Genomic DNA, 21,686 nt, shown 5'->3' on the forward strand with positions numbered 1-21,686 from the left:
AAACTAAGGACCCATCCACACTACCATTTGTACTGTAATTTCAAGTCATGGGTCCATGTGCTTTTATTTGTCCCATTGCTTTCCCCAGGGAAATCCATTTTTTCCTGCTGAGTCAGAACAATCCACAAAAAGCTCAACTCATGTTGGTTCTGATTTAGCAGTAAACAGCGGGTTCTCCCAAGGAAAGTGGCTGCTAAAAAGAAGAATGTCTTGGACCTGTGACTTGAAATCATGGGACAAGTATGGATGGACCATAAGTCAAAGGTTTTCCTTGGTATGTACTCCAAACCCAGAGTCATAGTTAAGCTCTCTCCAGACTAATCAGGTGCTGTAAGTAAGAGCAAATTTTGATGCAGGTTGGCACAGTGCAGTAGTAAAAAGAACTGGGCCATGAGCTCTTCTCCAGAAGCCCCACATGCTCAGACAGTTGTCTAAGGCAGAGATTGGCTTAGCATAACAAGTAAAGCAGGCCACTGAGACACCACACTGTGGCCTTTAAAAGGAGGAGGGAGCTTCAAATAAACAGGAAGTGTGCTCCCTTGTCTTTTAAGTCCTGATGAAAGAAAGCAGGCTAACAAGCTACATATGCAAAGTAGGTGATACACACATGAACAAATGGCACCGGAAATATTTGGAATATTCTGGAGATTAATTATTTGGATTTCTATTGGTTTGAATTTGGTGGAGATTTTAGCAATCTACAGTACTGGAAGCAATTACTAAGTTGTTTGGATAATAGTTAAAATTGAAGCCATGTTATTTCACCCAGTTTTTAGGAATAGTTAAAAAGAAAGCAGCGATTGCTTCGAAAACATAATGCACACATGTTTGTGTATTTATACATTGGGAGTAATTCCCAGATTCTGGGAAAGGATTGTTTTCCAAATTTGTTCAAATTGTGTACAGGGGCAAAGAGGTCTTTATTTTACCGTGTCTCAGCCCTTCAACTTGACTATTCTATAATTCACCCATTGCAAACAGCAGGGGTTAAAGAAAGAGTGTGCAAATAATAACATTTAACAAAGGCAACCATTTAATAACTTACATTAGTGTTTTATTGCTTGAGATAAAAAAAAAACCATGTAAGAAGGTGTACGCTCCCCTCTTTTAAATCCTCTTTAAAACATTTAGGCACTCCAGAATTGAAGTGTTTTGTAAAATAATAATTGACAAAACAACATTCTAGTTGAATACAAACCAAATTATGAGATCTTCGTGGCTCTCCAAGGGGGAGATTTTTGTCCTGTTCTTCATATATTTTGATTAACTGCTTCTCCCAACATTGGGCTAGATGAATGGATTTTTTGATTTTAAGCAACTGTCAGGCAACTCAGGAAATTAACCATGCTGCAGGTATAAAATCTGGCTTGTGACATGTGTAGTCCATGGTTTTCAGTAGTAGTTATGCCCAATGCTGTAGCCACAAGAGTGGAGTATACAATAGTTCAGACTGTAGCTTCAAAACAGAGTAATATCCAGCTAAGTCATACTAAGAGCAGACCTGCTAAAATCAGTGAACTTGAGTTTCTCAAGTCCAGGCATCCCCAAACTCAGCCCTCCAGATGTTTTGGGACTATGGATGATGGGAGTTGTAGTTCCAAAACATCTGGAGGGCTGAGTTTGGGGGTGCCTGCTCAAGTCTATCAAGTTCCATGTGTCTACTCTATGATTAATGATTATTCTAAGCCTGGAGCTGGTGTGAAATGGAAGAAAAAAATGTCAGTTCTCTTCCTCTGTTGATCTGCCCTCAGAAGACTTAGGATGCAGTCGTGGATCCCACTCTCCCCTGACCACTCTTAGGATTGCATTATAAAATTGCATTATAAAACTTGGAAATTCTGGAGTAGAACAGATTTTTTAAAAACAAACAAACAAACCCAATGCGTCCATAAATGCTACAAATGATTCCTCATTTCGAGCATGTTTTTTAAACCTTGAACTATTAAGCACTGGGTTTGAATAACAACATTTAGGGTATGGTGGTACCTCAGAAGTCGAACGGAATCTGTTCCGGAAGTCCGTTCAATTTCCAGAACGTTCAGAAACCAAAGCACAGCTTCTGATTGGCTGCAGGAAGCTCCTGCAGCCAATCAGAAGCCCCGTCAGACGTTCATGTTCCAAAGAATGTTAGCAAAACGGAACACTCACTTCTGGGTTTGTGGCGTTCAGGAGCCAAAACGTATGAATACCAAGGCATTCAGGACCCAAGGTACAGCTGTATTCCTCTTACATATTGTCAGGATCCCAGTCTTCCTACTGCCAGATAATCTTTTGGGTTCTGGGGAGTCATTAGCTTGATTTGGTTGGGTGTGCTTCTTTGTTAAGTTGGTGGGTGGGACAAAACATGATGTTGATTTTCATTGCAATGTTGTATTTGTCCATAACAGGTTGAAGAGCTGGAGGAACAATTAGCTAACGAAGTCTTGAATAAGGAAATCAAATCCCTTAAACAGCAGCTAGAACTTTTAGAAGAAGATAAAAAAGAATTAGAGGAAAAATACCAGAGTGCTGAAGAAAAAGTTAAAAACCTAAAGCATTCAGGTAAAATATTGAATAAATTTGATACCATATTCAATCTTAGTATGATGGATGTAAAACAAATAGAATTAAATGTGAACTCCAGTTAAGACATAACCATGTTGTTTCATGATAATCAGTGCTCGGAGTTTTCAAGCTTTATTCGTGACTAGAACTTCATAAATATGTGTTTTGTAATGTATGTTTACAAAAGAAAGCAATCCAACTGCCCCATACACCAGGCTGTCTCTCTGTGTGTGTTTTGGATTGAGTGGAAGCATCCCACTGCTCATTTCACCTGGCTGAGGGGCAGAGATGCCTGTTGGTGGTATCCCCGCCATTGGAAAGTCCCCAAACAGGGTGTTCTAAGGACAGTGAGGAGCTGAGCCAGCCCGGGATTGGCTGGATCTTGATCTAGTCCTCCAGTCCTTGTGGCCAGCACTGGACTTGATCTGCACCCTATCAGTGCATCAGCCTGGAGCTTGTGCAGGGCTTGGTTGCCCTCCCACCACTGTCTCTGTGGCCACCGTGAGTGGCTGGGTTGTGGATGTAGTTGCTCCACAGGCAGGTGTGAGTGAGTTTGGATTGCAGCCTTAGCTAGGTGCACTTATTCCCCATTCAAACCAGCAGGACTTAATTTGCATCACGACCACCTTGTCTAACCCTTTTGTATTCACTCAGTTGGTATTCTTTCTTCCAAATGCAGAAGTCACATAGGGATTAAAAAAAATATCCTCACGACATTCTAGTTGCAGAAGTTATTAGTATATTCCAAGAAATGATTTAGCGCTTTGCAGTGAGAGTTGGGAAGCAACAACACGTTATGTGCCCTTGTGCGACTGACATTTTAAAAAGTAAATGCTGTGTCGAAGGCTATGCAGAAGGAATTAGCTTTGCAACTCCCATGGGTGTTAATGGCTAAAATCCATGGGAGCTGCGTGGCTAATTCCCTGCACATCAGGCAAAACATTTACCCCTCACTATCTGACTGTAGAAACTGTCTGACTTGCTGGCTATTATTTGTCCAGTTTATAGGCTAAAGCAAGACATCAGGAGCACTGACAAAACCACTTAGAATGCATACAGTATGGATAAACTACTGTAATTTAGTTGTTACCAAAGACTTATTTGCCAGGATGGTGCCTGACCAGCTTACAGCATCGTACCTATTAAATGCTAAAAACTGTAATTTACTACTCTTTATCTAAGATTGCCATTTCTTAATAAATTCAAAATACAGTTACCAGCAGGGGAAGTACTGTTTAACTATCCTAAAGCAGCTGGATTACGTGGATGGAAAATGTCAAAAGAAAAACATACTAATGCCTTTGTGCAAGGTCCTAAAACTGTTTTACAGTGTTGTGTGTTAAATTAATCACAGCCTTGTAAAGTGACTGGAAAACCTATGGAAATTACCAAGGGAACCCACTCAGGGACCACTATAGGACACGAAATAAATTACCTGAGTATATGTATTGACTACATTTCAACTTGATGGCGTCCTTTAATGGCTGCCACATTCAGCTATTATCTGAACGATAAAAATAATGGTTGTTTACAGTATCAAAAAGTGAGAAGGAAGAAGCCACTAATGATTCTTCAGGGATTTCAAAGTGGTAGCATGCCCACCAGAGCTACGTATTATGAAATACGAGTAAAGAAAACCAGTTATCAGTACAAAAACATTTAGTTTTAAGAGCCAAAGCTGGTTGCTGTTCCCAGCATGCAATTGTGTGTCCTAGATTTAGCTTCCAAGTTTAGCAACAGAGACCAGCCGAAAAGGACACTATTAAGTTGGACCCATGAACTCAGAAAAAAGAGAGAAATGATGCTTCTATGGAATCCATACATTTTCATTTGACTTCAGTGATCCTTTGTTTGCAAAGGACCTGGATCAAGATCTTTTCATCCGTCCTAATTGTTACTCCAACACTCCATAAACCTCGAACATGCAAAAGGGAAACCATAGACAATATATTTAGGGAGTGCTATGGTCAGAGAGGTGTTTTCTCCCTGAAAACTAGGCAGACAGCTTCTTTACCTTCAGGAGCAAAAGTCTGGCACATGACAGCAACAGCCATTACATTTCCTCTCATACTTGAATAAAAAAATTCTTGCTTCCTCATTAGGATAGCACTAGGAACTGCTGTCCCTGCTTGTGTTGCTCACCAAGCCCACCTACAGGAGGAAGTGGGTGGCAGTGCAGGGCAAAGAAGGGAAAGACTAGTCCTTCTCATTCCCCTCTCCAGTGCAAATGGCAGTGGGCTCTTGGATTTGGGGGCAAGCTGTGAGGGGGGAGTTTTGGGTGAACTGTGGTGTGTGTGTGTGTGTGTGTGTGTGTGTGTGTGTGAGAGAGAGAGAGAGAGAGAGAGAGAGAGAGAGAGAGAGAGAGAGAGAGAAGGACAGAGAGCATGTGAAAGCCTGCCTGGACCCAGCCACTTGGCTGCCTGGACACTTGAGCAAACAGGCAGGTGGCAGTGGTAAAACAGGCAACATGGGAAGACTTGCCTGGGCCACCTGGCTGCCTGCTCTGCCATCCTGCTCAATCGAGTCGTCTGCTTGCTTTTCTTGATATCGGCCCACTTGCTATCATGCTATATACAGTTTGCATGGTTGCCTGTTGACAACCACACAAATGGCAGTGTGATGACATTTTCTCCTCACAAAAATACTAAGATAATAATAAAACAGACAGTGATAGAAGAGAGAGGCAGTGATATCTTCATCCTAGTTATTTTAATAAAATCTCCAAAATGCAGGTTTCTCAGGTTTTGATTTTTGTTCATTATTTTTTACAAGAAATTATTTCTGTATAGGATACTTACTTACTGACTCTCAGTACCTAATTGATTGTGACAAGCTGTATCTGGGGTTTCACATAGTCCATTGGGCTGTTAATCCGTTTGCATTTTAAAGGACTTGCTTTTTATTTTGCCAACCCCCTGCATGCATCATTTAAATACACATGGGTAGAGGAGCATTTTAGCTGAGGACTCGATTCTGTCTCTGTGCAGTCGAAGAGCTTCAAAAAAGAATACACCAATCAGAAAATGTTATGCCACCACCTCCTCCTCCTCCTCCTCCTCCTCCTCTTCCTCCTCCACCTCCTCCACCTCCAAATCCAATAAGGTAAGTAAAATTATATACTTACTGATTCTTTACACTGTTTGCTTAGACAGAAGCAGGAGTGGCCAGGATGAAGGGGCTGCATTACAGCCCTGGCCTCCTGATAGTGACATTGCAACCACTTACTGAGGTGGCAGGGAGGTCAGAGCTGTGCAGGTGAGTGGCAGGGAAACTGGATTGTCTCCACAGGTGTGCCGTCAGAGTGCCATGCTCCTCACCACCTCTCTCCTCTCCCTTTCCCTTCTGGTAAGTGGCAGCAGTGCTACTGCTGCATTGCCGTGACCCACTCTGCCCACTGCTCCTGGTCAGAAGTATATGCTTTTAAGACACGGTTTGGCAACGTGTGGCCCATGGGCCAGAAGCAGCCCATGGAGGCCGTTTAACCAGCCCACGAGCCACCCTAGAACTGAGCCACCCGCTCGGCGAGTCCTGGCACGCTGCACTAACCCGGCACACCTCTCTTCCGCGGCTTCAGAAATCGCTTTTGTGCTTGTGCAGATGCCGGAAATCGCTTCTGCACAGGCATGGTTTTCGGTGCACAGAAGCGATTTCTGGCATCGCAGACATGCACAGATGCGATTTCCGGCGCTGCGCTGGTCCGACCCACAATCTCCACAGGAGTGATCCGGCCCAGGTAAGGTAAACCTTGCTGACCCCTGTTTTAGGAGTTAATTATAAGCATATCAAGGATAAACATGCACTTTTGCCTCCTAGGAAGAAAAACAGGTTGGGTGAAACCAAATTCAAATACATATACTCAGTTCATATGTAATTTCTACAAATTTAACCTGTTGCATAACCCATTCTGCAGGACAATCAGGCTGTTAATACCTGTCTGCTTTGGGAGTTGGTGAGCTCTTTGCTGGAGGTGTTTGGTCAGAGGCTGGGCAACCATCTTTCAAGGATCCTGCATTATAACAGGAAGCTGGATTAAATGACCTCCAAGGTCCTTCTAACTCTAAAATTCTATAATTATATTAATCATCCAATCTACTAGCAGTATATCCCGCTGCCTATAAGCAGGTGATCTCAGGAATCAGCCATGCACTGCCATTAAGAAGTTTGGAGTTATTCTCTTTGTCTCAAAGCAAAATTATGGCAGGTGGTTTACAGGGGTCCTGGGACATTGCATGAATCCAGACCCATTAAAACATAGTAATTGTTAGCTGCGTGTACTTAGCATTCAGCAAGAACAGACATTATAACATAGGGGAAAAATTGTAAGGATGAATGCTTCCTTGCAATTTATTGTTCCAAACTTTCTGAACAAGAGTAGTTTTCAATACATGTATCAATGTGTAACTTAAATATGTGCAGTTTTAATGGAAACCTAGCCTGCCATAAAGCATCCAATTCAGTCACATGAACTCCCAAATAGCCCTGTTTTGTAAGCCTCCTGTTTCTACCTTCCTTTTGCCTCATGTGATTTGCTTAATCTTTTTACTCAGCCCAACTGCTTTATTTACTTCCAGTGCAATTTAGGTCTATTTGAAGAGAACAGCTACTCCGTTGATTCTTTGCATGCCATGCTCCCAGTGTGCTCAGTACTGTATCTCTTAAAAGCCTTTCTGTGGTATTCCAAAACCAGGCAGGAGTATAATCCGTTTTAAATCTATGAAGTGCTTAATGCAGAATAATATTCACACATGATCTAAAGCCTAGATGAAGGCACACTGTAGGTTCGCGTTTTCAACAACTGAATGAATGATATCTTAAATCATCATTCTAAAGCTATTTATTGTCTGTTTAAGATATTCTGTTTTTTCATGTTTGATGTTTTATTGTGTTTTTATATATGCTGTAAGGAAACCAAGCCAGACGGGTGGGATATAAATAATAAAATTGTTGTTGTTGTTTATATGCTTCCCATCTGACTGGGTTGCCCCAGCCTCTCTGGGCAGCTTCCAGAAAAATATAAAACACAATAAAACATCAAACATTAAAATGTCCCCCCGCCTTCAGATGTCTTCTAAAGGTCATATAGTTGTTTATCTGTTGGACATCTGATGGGAGGGTTTTCCACAGGGTGGACGCCACTGTCAAGAAGGCCCTCTGCCTGGTTCCCTGTAACTTCACTTCTCACAATGAAGGAACCACCAGAAGGTGCTTGGTGCTGGACCTCAGTGTCCGGGCAGAATGATGGGGGTTATTATTAGTTATTTTTATTATTTTTTATGTAACCTAAAACATCCCAGATCTAAAATTGATAACAGATTATGGAAGATTTTTTGCATGCTTTCTTACATTTGATGAGCACAGTTACTAATATCTCAGAATAGTAGCTATATTTCCATCAGATAGTCTGCTGCACACACTGATTAAACTATTATTGTAAAACTTAATTAACCCTTAACTCTTGTCTGGTTCCTGATAGTGAGATTGAAGTTGGAAAGGGGTTTGATTCTAGCTTGGTATTATATACTAATAAACAAGATATTAAGTGTTTAATGGGGAAAATTTTTTCTCTTTTACTCCCTCCCCACACCCTAGACTTAGTCTTGTGTTCTTCCAACCATCTACCTTATTTAGCAATTCTTTTATATGCATCTTCCTGCTGGTCTTTTAAATCATTCTGAACTTTCATGTGGTTGATCTACAAGCCATCTCATTTCTACACAAAACAATGTCCTTTAATTCTTTTGAGGTTAACACTGGCGTTTGTGTTTTCATTTTTAGTCTCTAATATGTGGCTGTCTTTATGGGGGTGGGGGTAAGCTGAAAGGAATTTTGTTTATTCGTTCTCCTTCCATAAAGTATTGGGTCAGCTAAGTCTTATTAATAAGTCATATATATATATATATATATATATATATATATATATATATATATAAAATATCACACCAATTACACCATTTCAAGGTGTTAAATTAACAAATTGTAAATTTGTTTTTTGTAAAGGTGTTAAATTAGGAGATTGTAAAATTGTTTACTCACAATAAAGGATTTTTTTTAAAGTGATCTATTAAACAAATTGAGTTATGTCCTGTTGTCAATGCAACACCCTATCAATTGCTCTCACTTGCTATGATAACATGATTGGCCAAAGAAACAGAAGTTATCCAGTTAATTGCAGTTGTTTCTTTACATGATAGAAAGTTTTAGGTGGCAAAGCCCTCCTGCAGACCAAACAGCCTTTTGCTCATGTACCTCTTCTCTTCTGTTGCCTTGTCAATGTGCTAAAGTTTTGCTTCGGTTGCTTTTGTTTTTGTGGGATCAGTGGCAGAGCTTCATGCTCCGACACTAGGGGCTTGTGTGCATCCTGGGGTCGTGGTGTGCCGCCCATAGGGGCGTGGTGCCCAGCGCGAGCGGGGGGGCAGCCGCGATGGCACCCCACCAGGATCGCGCTGCCAGGGACGGGGCACTCCCCTGCATGCCTCTTCCTCCACCAGTGTGTGGGACGGGCTTACTTAAAAAGAATAAAAAGAGGCCATATGCATGTGCATATATGTTTGGAACCACGGTACTTGAAGAACCAACTTGTTTTGTACAATCCTGCCCAAGAATTGAGATCTTCCAACTGCCTCTTCAGTGATTCATACGCTGATAGTGTGTGAAAGGGCTTTTTCTGTGGCGGCCCCACCACTTCGTGGCCTCACTCTTTTCTCAATTTGTTCATATTTTATAGTGTGTGTGTGTGTGTGTGTTTGTTGTTATACCGTCAACTTCTCTGATCTCATGGAGGGAGAATGGAAAATAAATAACTTTAAATAGATAAATAAATGCATCTAGATTCCTTTTAAGAGAGACAGGGATAGGCATCCTTTCTGTCCATTATACTTGTAATAGACATTGCACTATTGTCACTGGCATACTTCACAAAGGATAAAATATGGTTGGGGCACACTTTGATCCTTTTTAACACAGAATGAAAATTGGTCAATTTCAATTTAATCAGCATGCAACCTGTCATGCAGGTTAGCCTTTATGCTTTGGAAGTGTTCTTGCCGTTCTCAAATGTGCTTATCCTCCAAACATTGCAGGCAATTGTGGTGGCTGTTTCAAAGATCACTGGATTGATTTATTCATTTGCCTGCCATTTAGCATTTTAAAAGGTGCTCAAGACATCCAGGTACAGACACATAATAATAATAACAACAGCTCCCCCTATTCCCCCTTTAAGGCATGTTGAAAGCTTTTTGTATTAAAGTAAAAGGAAAGGAGGAAGGAATGACAGCAAACCTCTCATATTTGGTCAAATATTGACTTGGCAGTGCCTGTTTAAGATTAATATCATGCCTTGCAGATTGAACCAAAAGCATAGATAATGTGAGGGTTTTTATTTTCTGTTCTCATTTTGTTTGTTTACCAGTAGCCCTATTCCAGCAAATACATACTGTCGAAACGAGGGGACAATATGGAGGCTCCCTGCTGGGTGGCATTGTTCTCTGGAGTGTAATGCGTTATGTTAACGTTCCTAACCCTTCAATTTTTTATTGTGTGAGAAGGCTTTATTTTGTCACACATGTCACGGTGCCATGTTACCTTTTAATATTCAGATCTTGAGTGTTTTGCACTATGCCTTGTCAACAGCAATCGTGAAACAAATAATATGTTCTCTGTATTTTTTAAATCTTTTTTTTTTAAGGAGGTGTGACATTTCTGCCTCTGTCTGGAAGTGTTTGAACACTCATGTCAATTAGAAAGCTTAGCTGTTTGTCGGTTAATGCTCTTTCCACAATGCATGTCATAGGAACAATGCATGTCATAGGAACAGGCCCCGATTCTACATGTGTTTGTTATGTCTTCTTGTCAAATGGGACTACGGGCAACTAAGCGTGCTAAGTTGGTTCTGAAAGTGCAGGTGTCAGGTTCAAGAGAAAGCTTGAGTGACTGTCTTCCATCTTTACTTTGTGAAAGGTCACTGATGTCAATGATTCGTAAGAAGTCTCATGCAAATAGCAGCATGGCGAAGAAAGAAAAGGCATCTCAGCAAGGCTCAGGTACAGCACATTTTCTTCCCAGCAAAATGAACCTTGTTCGTAGTTCAATAAGGTGTTATCTGAGCTTTTCATTTCACTTCACACAGTGCATCATCAGAACTATGGAACCTTTTTGCGTTAGAGGTAGTGATGGCCACCATCTTGGATGGGTTTAAAACAGGACTGGGCAAATTCATGTAGGATAAGGTTATCAATGGCTGCTAGCCATGATGACTATGCTCTGCCTACATGATCCAAGGTAGTAATGCTTCTGCATACCAGTTGCTGCAAACCATAGGAGGGGAGAGTGCTCCCGTGCTCGGGTCCTGCTGAAATCTGATTGGCCACTGTGAGAATGGGGTGATGGGCTAGATCAGGCATCCCCAAACTCGGCCCTCCAGGTGTTTTGAGACTACAATTCCCATTATCCCTGACCACTGGTCCTGTTAGCTAGGGATGATGGGAGTTGTAGTCCCAAAACATCTGGAGGGCTGAGTTTGGGGATGCCTGGGCTAGATGGACCACTGGTGTCATCCAGCAGGGCTATTATTTTCCTGTGTTCTTGAATTGTAAGAACCATCTTTAGCCCTTTTCAGTCATTCAAGCGATGAGGAGGAGATCAGGGTTGTGTACACTAGCTTCATCCATATCCCAGTGCCCATCTCCCGTGGCCTTCCGCGTGTTGGAGGGCAAATGTGTGCAGCAGGGAGCCAATTTAGGGCAGTAGCTGTGTGTCTTCAGGTTCTGAACCACCATCTCCACAGTCTTCACTGTGGCAGCCCCTAATCTGAACTCCCTCCCCACAGAGGTGTATCTGACACCTTCATTATACAGCTTTCAGTAAATGCTGAAGATGCCACCTGTTCACCTTGGCATTTGACACTTGAGATGTATATTTTTTGGACCCACCTTATTTTTGTAAATCAAAAACTGCTAGTAGAATTCCAGGTTAACTTGGTAGCAAGTCAGTAGCATGAGCACCTAATATGAGCTGGCAAAGTGGCAAAGTAATATGAAATATATTAAAATAATAATTAAAAAATAACTATTTCCCTTCCAAATCCCATCCTTAATTCTAGCCTTATAACTTCTGTAGTACGGTTTGGAAATCAATATTCTTAAGCAGTGTGAGTCAGGAAGGCTCTTTCTGGCTCTTTGTTTTCCTCAATTTACAATGAAAGGAAGGAACCTCCTGAAAGAAAGTAATTTGACTTTTTTGTTGTTTTGCAACAGGAGAAGTATCGGATCTGAAGAGACAAGCTGTTGAAGAAATGATGGATAGAATTAAAAAGGGGGTTCACCTTAGACCTGTTAATCAGACCAACCGTTCTAAGACAAAGGTTTGTTAACAACTTGCGTGTAAAACATGCCGGGGGGAGAACTGTGTTATTATAAAATACATGCTCTGTTCCAGGAGAGTAGAAGGGACCTGAAGCTCCTCTAGTGCAGTGTGCTTCAACCTTAAATCCCAAAATATTGTTGGACTATTGATAGATAAACTGTAGGTCGCTAAAAAGTAATCAGAGGGGGAGGCTCACTCTCCCAACTATCTCTTCAAACTGACCCCTAGCTAACGCCTGTGAAAGCAAGAGCTTGCCATAATCTGTCAGAAGGAATGGGGTTGATTATGTTGGGCAGAAGGAAAAGAGGGTAACAGCCGCTGAGGCACTCCAACCTGGATTGCAGAGTTAATGCAGCATTATATAACTAAGTTATAAGACCACACTCATTTATTTTCCCTTTCAAGGGGAGATGACCCAGGCAGATAGCAAAATAATAACTTTTTTGAAAGTTTCCCAAACCATTTTCTACTATTAAGGTTCATCTGATTTCTATTACTTCATTCAGAAGCAGTCACTGGGTGAGATCAAATTTCTGCGCTAGCTTCTTGCAAGGTAGGTCACTGCTGCTTACTGAGGTGGGGGGAGGTCAGTATTGTGCAAACACACCAGCAGAGCCAGCTCAGTGCTCCTGTCAGCATGTTTGCACCACACCAACCTCCCTTCCACCCCACCCCACTCCCTCCTAGTAGGCAACAGGAACCCACCTACTGGGAAGCTAGCATAGTCTAGTGTATTTCTTTGTGGTGAAAGAAATATCCTCTTCCAATATCCTTGCCTCCAGTTTTCCTTTTTTGCACGCCTTGAGTGCTTTAGTCAATGTCTGCAAAATCACATTACCTAGATGGGTGTTTTGTTTTCATTTACAGCCAGAAGTACCCAAACCCTCTGAGAGTGCAATGAAAGAGTTAAAGGGAATTCTGGTAAGAAAAAGAGAGAAAACAACAACTTTGCATTATACTTTGTGTCCTTGTGTCATTGCTGAAAAGTAACCCAAGGAAAACAAGATGGATGGATGTAGACAGATGTTCAGAATTATGTTTTCTTTTTCTTGCTTAATTATGCGAGCTCATGTGACATTCCAAAGATTTCACCTAGGGATGGGGAAGAAATTCAGATCAAATGACATTTAATGGTGAACCTACCTAATTCTCACTTTCTGAAACAATTCACGAACTGAAACATGCCCATCATTCAAATTTTGTGCTTCTCCAAATTTTACAGTGCAGTTCTCCAGCCAAGCAATGGGTATAAAAATTAATATACTAGAGTAAAATGTGTATATAATGCATAAATGTGTGAAAATAACATTAAAAATGCACTATATCAGGGGAAATTGCATGCAAAAATGCGTACATTAGGAGAAATCAGCACTTACATGCTGAGGAGACCTTTTTAAAAAATCACAAAGTAATATGGAAATGTGGAGTACCTAATTTAAGATTGGGGGAAATGAGAAACTGAAATTGACAGATTTACGCCTGCCTAATTTCAGCTGAATCTTAGTACCTGGTCTAATAGATCTAACTGGTTCCATGCAAATCGCTTCACTATGAAAAGTAAAAGGAACACTCGATAAAACCAACTTCTAGTGCATTTGCCAGGCTAGTCATTAGCACAGTGAGACAGGAAAAATAAGGTTGGGAGGTGTAAAGCTAAATCCTTATATGCATATTGTTACTGTGCTAATTATGCATTTTGTGTAGGTCTCCGTATAATTGTTGTAAACAAAGTGATATTAATTTGTTCCATTTCAAGCTTGATGTAAAACACCTTACTTTATTTCCTTTGCTACTAGATCTGTAGCATGAGCACAATACCAAGGAGTTACGTGTTAATAATATGCCGCCTCTGTTAAATTCAGAATGCTAACAAAATGCAGGATTTAAGTTAATTGAAGGAAACATTGCGAATTAAGTGCTGTTTTGCTGAAAACTTGAAAGATGTGCCAATTTTAAGAATTAATGTGCTGCATTTTCCGTTTTCTTCCCAATAGTCAAGAGAAGCGTGAGCACAATTGAGGTTTTACATGTGCAGGCTAGGAGATGCAGTTTAGTATTGGCCCTGCACCAGTTCCATGGGGAAGGAGACTAACTCTTCCCTTTGAAGAATTTGCAGTTGTGTGGCTTAATACATGCTCTCAACACATGCCCATTGGCTGGTTTGTGCCTGCCATGGAAGGTTAACTGGGTAGATCACACTTCATTGTGTGATAGGGTGGTTGCTACTTCCTTAAAGGAAGCAGTGATATGGCCATTCTTGAAAAAAACCAGCCCTGGACCCAGAGGTTTATTCCAGCTGCTGCCCAATTACCAATAGACCTTTGTTAGGCAAGGTGATTGAGATGGTGGTAGGTATTCAGTTACAGATGCTCTTGGATGAAGCTGATTATCTTGACCCATTCCAGCTCTGAGCTCAGACCAGAATTAGCCTTTGTATTCCTGATAGAGGACCTCCTTCAAGAGAGGAACAAGGGTGTGTAACCCTGATGATTCTGCTGAATCTGTTGGTGGCTTCTGATGCCATTGTTCATTGTAACATCTTGGACTGTCTCTATGAGTCAGCAGCTGAGGGCACTGTTTTATGGTGCTTTCACTTCTGCTTGCAGGGTCAGTTCCAGAAAGTAGCATTAGGTGAGTGTGCCTTAACACTCTGTTAGTTGATCTCTGGGGGACACTGCACAATTTTGTCTCCAGTGTTATTTGATGTCTATATGAAGCTGCTGGCGGTGGTCATTGGGAGAACTGGGGCAAAGTGTCACCAGTATGCAACAGTATATCCTGGTGCCAAGCCATTCGTAGGTTGAAAGCATCAGCTTGAATTGTACATAGAAACAAACAAGGAGTGAATTTATTATTATTATCATTAATGCTGTTGAGATAAGTTCCAAGTGACCAGTTCCAGTCAATAATCAGGCTATATTCTGAGCCAACTGGACTTTTTATGTAGTCTTCAAGGGCAGCCCCACGTGTGAAGAATTTTTGGTAACCAAGTCAGGATTACATGCTTTCCAGCAAATTTTGATGTATGGTTATGGCATCTTCTGTTGACTGTCACATGGCCGAACATTTTACTGATATATTTTATTTTAGGAAACAATGAATACATCTGCAAGTTCAAGAAGCCTAAAATCCCTTGAGGCAGATAGTAATGAAACAGAATTAGAAAGAATTTTGCGGCTCAGGAAGGTGACAACCGATCAAGATAATAGCAGTAAGTTACCAAGATATTTTCTGATCCTGCAACTGAATTATGTTATCTCTTCAATGCTGTTCCAAAGGTCTAATTGCCTTCCTTTTGAAACCTTTAACATTTCAGTCCTCATTAATTGAGTGCGCTCTGATTGCTTTCCTGGCTGATCTATGGTCTCATAAGAGCTGCACTCTAACACCCCAGCATTGTTCAGTAAAGCCATTCTAGGCAACCTTCTGCTCTGAAGTTCAGACACTGACACTAAAGCCATTGTGATCCTTTCCACCGATATGCTTTCTTTCCAATAGGTTCGTAAATTAACACCTGTGTATCATAGGAACAATAACTGATAGTTATCATATAAGCTTGTACATCAGGAATATGATTTCAGACTCATAGGATATAAGAAAACCTTATTCATTGTTCCAAGAGCAGTTGTACATACAAATAAAATGCTAATTATTTTCCAAAGTGAGCACATCCAGATAATACATCAGGGAAGAAAACCTTGAAAAGTGTGTGTGTGTGTGTGTGTGTGTGTGTGTCTTAAGTGGCACAATCTTCAATAGAAAGTGGTGCATATAGTGATCAAAATTGATCTGGACTAATTAATGCTTTGGCACAATGCCACTCTATAAGTGTATAATAATGTAATTTAATAATGCAGATGCTGTATTCTTTGGGTTTTAGATCCAATTGGAATATTGGCTTCTTCTGAATCCAAATCTATGCCAGTGTTGGGTTCCATTGAAACACAGTCTGGATTGAACAAGAAAACTCTGGCAGCAGAACTTGGTCCCAGTTCTTTGGGGTCAGATGAAAAGTGTCACAAAATGGTTGAAAGCACAAGTTCCGACATTCAGTAAGTAGTTTATGTTTGTTGATGATTCCCCTTGCAATGAGATCAAAAGTCATTAGGTCTTTCAAAACCCCTCCATTCAAAAATAGGGGTTGACATTGCAAGAAGATCTAGATGTGTATGACACAGCAGGTATAAAACTATGACTTCCAAGCACAATGCAGAAAATAACATTTGCATTTTTAAAAAAGATTGTGATTACTGCTCATATTCACTTGCATGATTTCTGTACCAAAGTAGACTGAAGCACTTGCATATCTCAGCTGTGGAAACTGGGAGCATGAAAAATTATTCCAGTGCTGCATCTTAGAGCCTTCTAGTTAATGCCCTAAGTTTAATCTAGTTGAGATAACAAAGGCTTTGGGCATTACTCTCTGTGAAGATGGAAAACTGAAATATCGCTCTTTATATCATTAAATGTCATAATATTCTGTCTCTTATTTGTATTTCATTTTTCAGTGTTTGGGATGTATACATGTTCCCATTTAAATGTCAGCTGCAGTTCTTGGGTTGCCACAGTCCTGAATAACTGAATTATACTACTGCAAATTAGCCATTAACTAATTAGACAATATATCTCAGCAGCAGCAATGCATATTCAATTTTGCCAGGAATATGTGTATTTTCTTAGCCTAAGATGCAGCTGGCAATGCAACTTTTAATCAGCGGTAAACAGAATTCTGAGCTACCTGGAGGTGTTGTGATCAAGAGCTTTGAAGCTTCCATCTGTTTGGCTGAATAAATCCACAGTTTGGTTTGCCCAAGGTATTACCTGACTGTACATTTTCTTTCAAAGTGCTGTTTAATCATCAAAGAGTTAATCCTGCTTCAGAAATGCACACTTCAGACAGATCCGGTCGAGGGTCAGTTTGTTTTATAACAATCCCCAGCTTTCTATAAACTTCTCTGATGCTTTCCGTTTGGTCCTCTTTCCAGGATGTTAGGCAGTTTATTACTTAAAGAGGAAAAAAGGAAATAGGTGAGACAAATCAGATCAGCAAAATGTTATAATCATGGTTAATTAAACCTCTGATTTCCTGTTCTATCAGTTGAAAAAGGAACACCTATTCTCAAACAACTGCATCTCATAGTTCAAAGGGGCAAATCTCAGCAAATGAAGTGGAAATTCAATTCACGCCTATTTTTGTGTGCTTCCTTTATCATTCGTAAAAACAGGCTAAAAACCTTATTTCTTATTTCTCTTGCTTTTATGGTTTTCATTTCATTCTGTTATAAATCTGTGTTTTTTAAAGTATGTTTTGAAAGGAAATAGCTCTCTCCAGTTGTATTTTGTTTCTTCTCATTCACACACCCCTGATAAAAGATTACCGAGTTTCTATCTTTCCGATTAAATGTGTTTAATTTGACATCATTATTGTTGCATTTGTGAGCCACTAGTGAAACACAAAGGCAATTTAGTTCAGGGATGAGTTGTTGTTTTTCTGTGAACTACGGCTTTGTTCATCTGTGGATTTCCACTGCTTTGGATGGATAATGTTAATCAGAAGATTCTACTTACTCTTGCTACCTTTTTTGTCTACCTTTTATTCTAGTAAACTAAGTGGAAATTGCATTTGCAAGGAAGGAAATGAAATAATTGCGGGGCCCAAGGTCTCCCAGAATGCGTGATGAATTGACCATGAAAAGGATCTTGTATCGACTGTCATAGTTGTTAGGAGCTGTAAAAGCATACGTGAAACTCTGTTGATTATGCAGCTTGCCTATTCAGCAACAACCAAAAAGGACACCTTCTTATTTAAAATTATATGCTTAAAAAGTAAAACAAGTGTCACTGGCTTTGTAGAGGCGATGTAGTCTTGGTGTGACCTAATCATGCAGCCAGTAGACAATGGCCAATTTATGAAACTGCTGAATTGTGGGTCCATTTGGCAATGTTTACCTGGGGCAATCTGAGCAGCCTTTCAGAATCTACTGCTAACTAGGGAAGTACCCCTCTGTGGGGGCTACAAAGAGCAACTGCTACAGGGGCCACTTAGCTGTTACCAGAACAAGAGGACACTGATCAGTATTTTTAAGAATTGCATAGTCTAATTTATGTTTATAGATACACATTAGAAATAGTCTGTTGCAGAGGTGCTAACGTTGTTGGACAGTTTCAAGACCCGATTTGCTTTCAGCTGAATGTCCTTAGACTAAAGTAGCTGCCATACATGGGAATTTTGGGGTTACGGCTTGCTTTCTTGTGGAACCTTTGCCAATTTAAACCCTCTTGGGTTTGCTCAAATGCCTTATAGTCACATTATCTTGTTTTGTACTTGGCTGCCTTGATTATATGAGCATTCCCTGCATCTATGTTTGCATGAGTCACTGTTTAAATATTGTAGGCGTGTATAATTGTACAAAACTCTGTGGCACTTTTTAAAGAGTGGCAAAGAGAAATTGTTGACATCCATCTACCTTGCAAGACGATGGATTATGCCTCTGGGGATGAAGTCAAACCGCTGCATTAGCAGCACCAATGTGACTTCCTCAGGATGCAAGCCTGGGCAGTGTGTATGGAAGTACTGGGCTGTCTAGTTGACAAGACCCCCTCTTGGCCTCACTGATGTGGTCCAAAGGAAAGCAGAGGAGTATGCTTGGCACCACCTTGGCTGCAGGAGTTGCCAGAAGGAGGCATACAAGGCGTCATCCACTCAATCTGCAGAGCTTGTCATTGCAAGCAGGAGAAATCCCTAACCCACCAAGGGTTTGAGACCCATCAGCTACTCTCACCTGGTTTAGCCGGCCAGTCGAAGCCATTCCCAGGGTGTGGCCACTTTCACATGCTGACAGCTTCTAGGAGCCACAGGTGAGAGCTGTGTGCAGGGTGGGGACCAAAGGTGGAAAGACTTCCCCAAAAGGAGCACAACATGTCCCCCACCAGAGGTACTACTGCTCCCCTAAGACCCCATACATCCCAGGGGGAGAGAGAGAGAGAGCACACAATGATATATAGCAAATAAGCACTGTAGTAGGATGACAGAACCATTCTGACAAAACATGAGTCAAGCTTTGTGACGTGAGGACAAGGAACAGATTCCACATTACACTTGAACACATAGTTTGGTGTTCCATGATTCTTCAAATAGCAGTGGTGTGGGGGCAGTGGCGTAGCAACAGACCATTGTTGTTCAGTTTTTTTTAGGGCAGCCACTGATTTCAGGGATGAGAAGTGGCTCCGCTGCCCGCAAGCTCCCTTGCTGCCCAGAATCCCAACGCACAGTAGCCACCGTGCCGCACTACAGACCCCCGTGGCACCCAGTGGACCACCACCACCAGCCCCCTCCCCCAGCTAGCTACACTAATGTGTGGGGGTGATCAGACTGTAGTGAGATGGGAGAGATTTTATTTTCACCCTTCCTCCTTGGACTGTGATCCTGATAAAAATTTGAACCAGTGGCAGTTTCCCTCCTGTATGTGTGTGTCCCTGTCTCCACAGTCCTGATTGTTATCAGATTGCACTGCAGCTGCTTTTAAAAAATGATTTTACTTTTAAAAAAAACCAAAACTGGCCTGGTTTGAGAAAATCATTAAAGTCCGCTGTACATTTGAACCCAGCTCCCATGCTCAGCCCAAGTTGCAGAGGAAGTGGTTTAGGGATGAAAGACCAAGAGAAAATACCAGTGGATGGAGGCTAGGTTGTGTATAATACGTGAGACCTAATCCAATTGTTCTCTGCAAAATTAAACACAGCAGGAGTTTCATTTAGGCAGTTTCTTCAGAGAAACTAGGTGCTAATTTTGTTCAGTGTGGAACAGTTCCTGACGTTCCTGTGGTGTATGTACATGGACGGGAAAGTTGCTGTATCTTACTCTTCCAACCTTCCCCCTACCCCCTTCCTTTTACTTAGTACGTTCTCTGCACTTAGTAAACATTTCTATGTAGTAGAGGACTCGGTTAACAGAAGAAGCCACATATTGGGTAAGGTTTAATCTGATGATTTTATACAATTAAAGGATTTTCTCTTTCCCTCAGCTGTAATCTTAGCACCACTGAATTGTCTACTGGCACTGCAGGAAACAGCTCAGCCTTAGAGAGAGTCAACTACAAAGGTTTTCTGTGTGCAGTTTGTGCATGGGCAATTAAGCTTTAACAACAAATTGGAAAGAACAACAGGATGTGCTGGAAGTTGAGAATCTTCTTCCTTAAAAGATTGATGCCTTGTGGATGGCGAAAGAAGGGTGCATAGATACATCAGAAACATGCTTGAAAACTGAGCAGTTTCAGCATCTTCTCGCTGCTCTTTATTGCATGCCATACAATGGCTAGAAGAAATCTTAAGAATATTTCCTAAAAATGAGATCTAGCACAAGGTCTCCAATGTTGTGTCCCCATTCATATCCACCTTTCTATGCTGCAGTAGCCCTTAGCATTTCTGCTCAGTATTTTCTTTATGTATCTCATGTGTTGTATAAGTACTGCTCAATGAGATTACTCCCGGGTAACCCAGGAGCCTGTTACTTCAAACAGTAATACCCTGATGGTTTGTAATCAGTACTAAGCATAGAACTCTATGGGTCTGACCCAGGGGGTCTAGCTGGTGAAAATGTTGTGGCTAGACTGCTGGTGGGGACAGACTATGACCAGCACATAGTTCCAGTACTCAAGAAGTCTGCACTGGTTGCCAGTATGCTACCAGGCCAGTTTACAAGGCCATTAACAATTTGGGTCCAGGGTGCCTCAAGGACTTCCTGATCCCCAATGCCCCTGTCTAATCATGGAGGTCTTTTGGAGAGGAGGTCTTTGGGGGAGTCACTGATAATTGTCTTCCGTGGCTCAGATGCATGATTCATATTCACCAGGAGCAATGTGTTTTAATAATTCCAAGGTGACAAATTAGTTTCTAGTTCCCTTTGTAGAATTGGAATTAATGCAGTCCGGAGGCTTTACATTCAATGGAGATATCCCATAAACTTCAGATAGAGAACGTTGCTCTAGACTCTAGAGCAAAATATGACAGTGTTTCCATTACTTCTACAAATTATAAAGGCCATTTGTCAGACTGGCATGTATTTTGGAGAATCGTTTCAGTTTTTTTAAGGTTTCAGTTTCAGATTGTAGTAAAGTAAATGCTGCATCAAAACCAAGAGGATTTGAGTATGATGGGATGCCACATGAAAGGCTGTATAAAAATACCTAAATAAATCAAGTTTCAATGGGAGATCAAAAAATCTAAGGCACACATATTCCTTAGCTTATGCTGTTGTGTTTGCTGTTTGGATTAACACTTTTTGTTTTTGTTTGAAAATGGTGGACAGGTGACTTATAACCCTGATGCTCATGCGGAGTATTGTCTTATCACTTTTCCTTTCCACGTTTAATGATTTGTGTTATCTTTTGTGATGTATAAGTCCTTGCATTGAGAGTGGCAGCAGGTGTTTGAAATTCTTGACTGATAGCGGTTATTATTAGAATGTTTGTGTGAGCTTACACAATAAAACCCCAAGCTGCTACTGTTTATCTTGTTAATTATGTCTTTAGTTCTTAATTCAAAGGTTAATAGCATTTAGCTGGTGTTTAAAATCTGGACTGAGTGCTGCTGCCATTACATAAACAGGAGACTATATCCAACCTTTCTTCAAAAAAAATTTGATTTCTTCTTCCTGCACAACTATTAATTTGCATATTGACTTTCAGAAGCGTGTTATCAGTAGAGTATGCACAGAGCTAGAAGTTAAGACTCTCCGTCACTTCATATCTGCCTTTACAAGTACTAGTTAAACACCATGCCAT

At 41.0% G+C, this 21,686-nt stretch overlaps 1 protein-coding gene across 3 annotated transcripts in view; it reads left to right on the top strand.

Moving 5' to 3' along the window:
- SHTN1 (shootin 1) overlaps positions 1-21,686 on the top strand; it is a 69,945-nt gene that overhangs the window by 40,515 nt on the left and 7,744 nt on the right. For all 3 annotated transcript variants that reach the window (XM_053389077.1, XM_053389079.1, XM_053389078.1), the window contains exons 10-16: positions 2,388-2,541; positions 5,532-5,646; positions 10,501-10,583; positions 11,796-11,902; positions 12,772-12,825; positions 14,995-15,115; positions 15,785-15,956. In XM_053389077.1, coding sequence (XP_053245052.1) covers positions 2,388-2,541; positions 5,532-5,646; positions 10,501-10,583; positions 11,796-11,902; positions 12,772-12,825; positions 14,995-15,115; positions 15,785-15,956 — 806 coding nt within the window. The remainder of the gene's footprint in view (positions 1-2,387; positions 2,542-5,531; positions 5,647-10,500; positions 10,584-11,795; positions 11,903-12,771; positions 12,826-14,994; positions 15,116-15,784; positions 15,957-21,686) is intronic.

This window comes from Podarcis raffonei, chromosome 5, assembly GCF_027172205.1.
Source record: "Podarcis raffonei isolate rPodRaf1 chromosome 5, rPodRaf1.pri, whole genome shotgun sequence".
Lineage (NCBI taxonomy): Eukaryota > Metazoa > Chordata > Lepidosauria > Squamata > Lacertidae > Podarcis > Podarcis raffonei.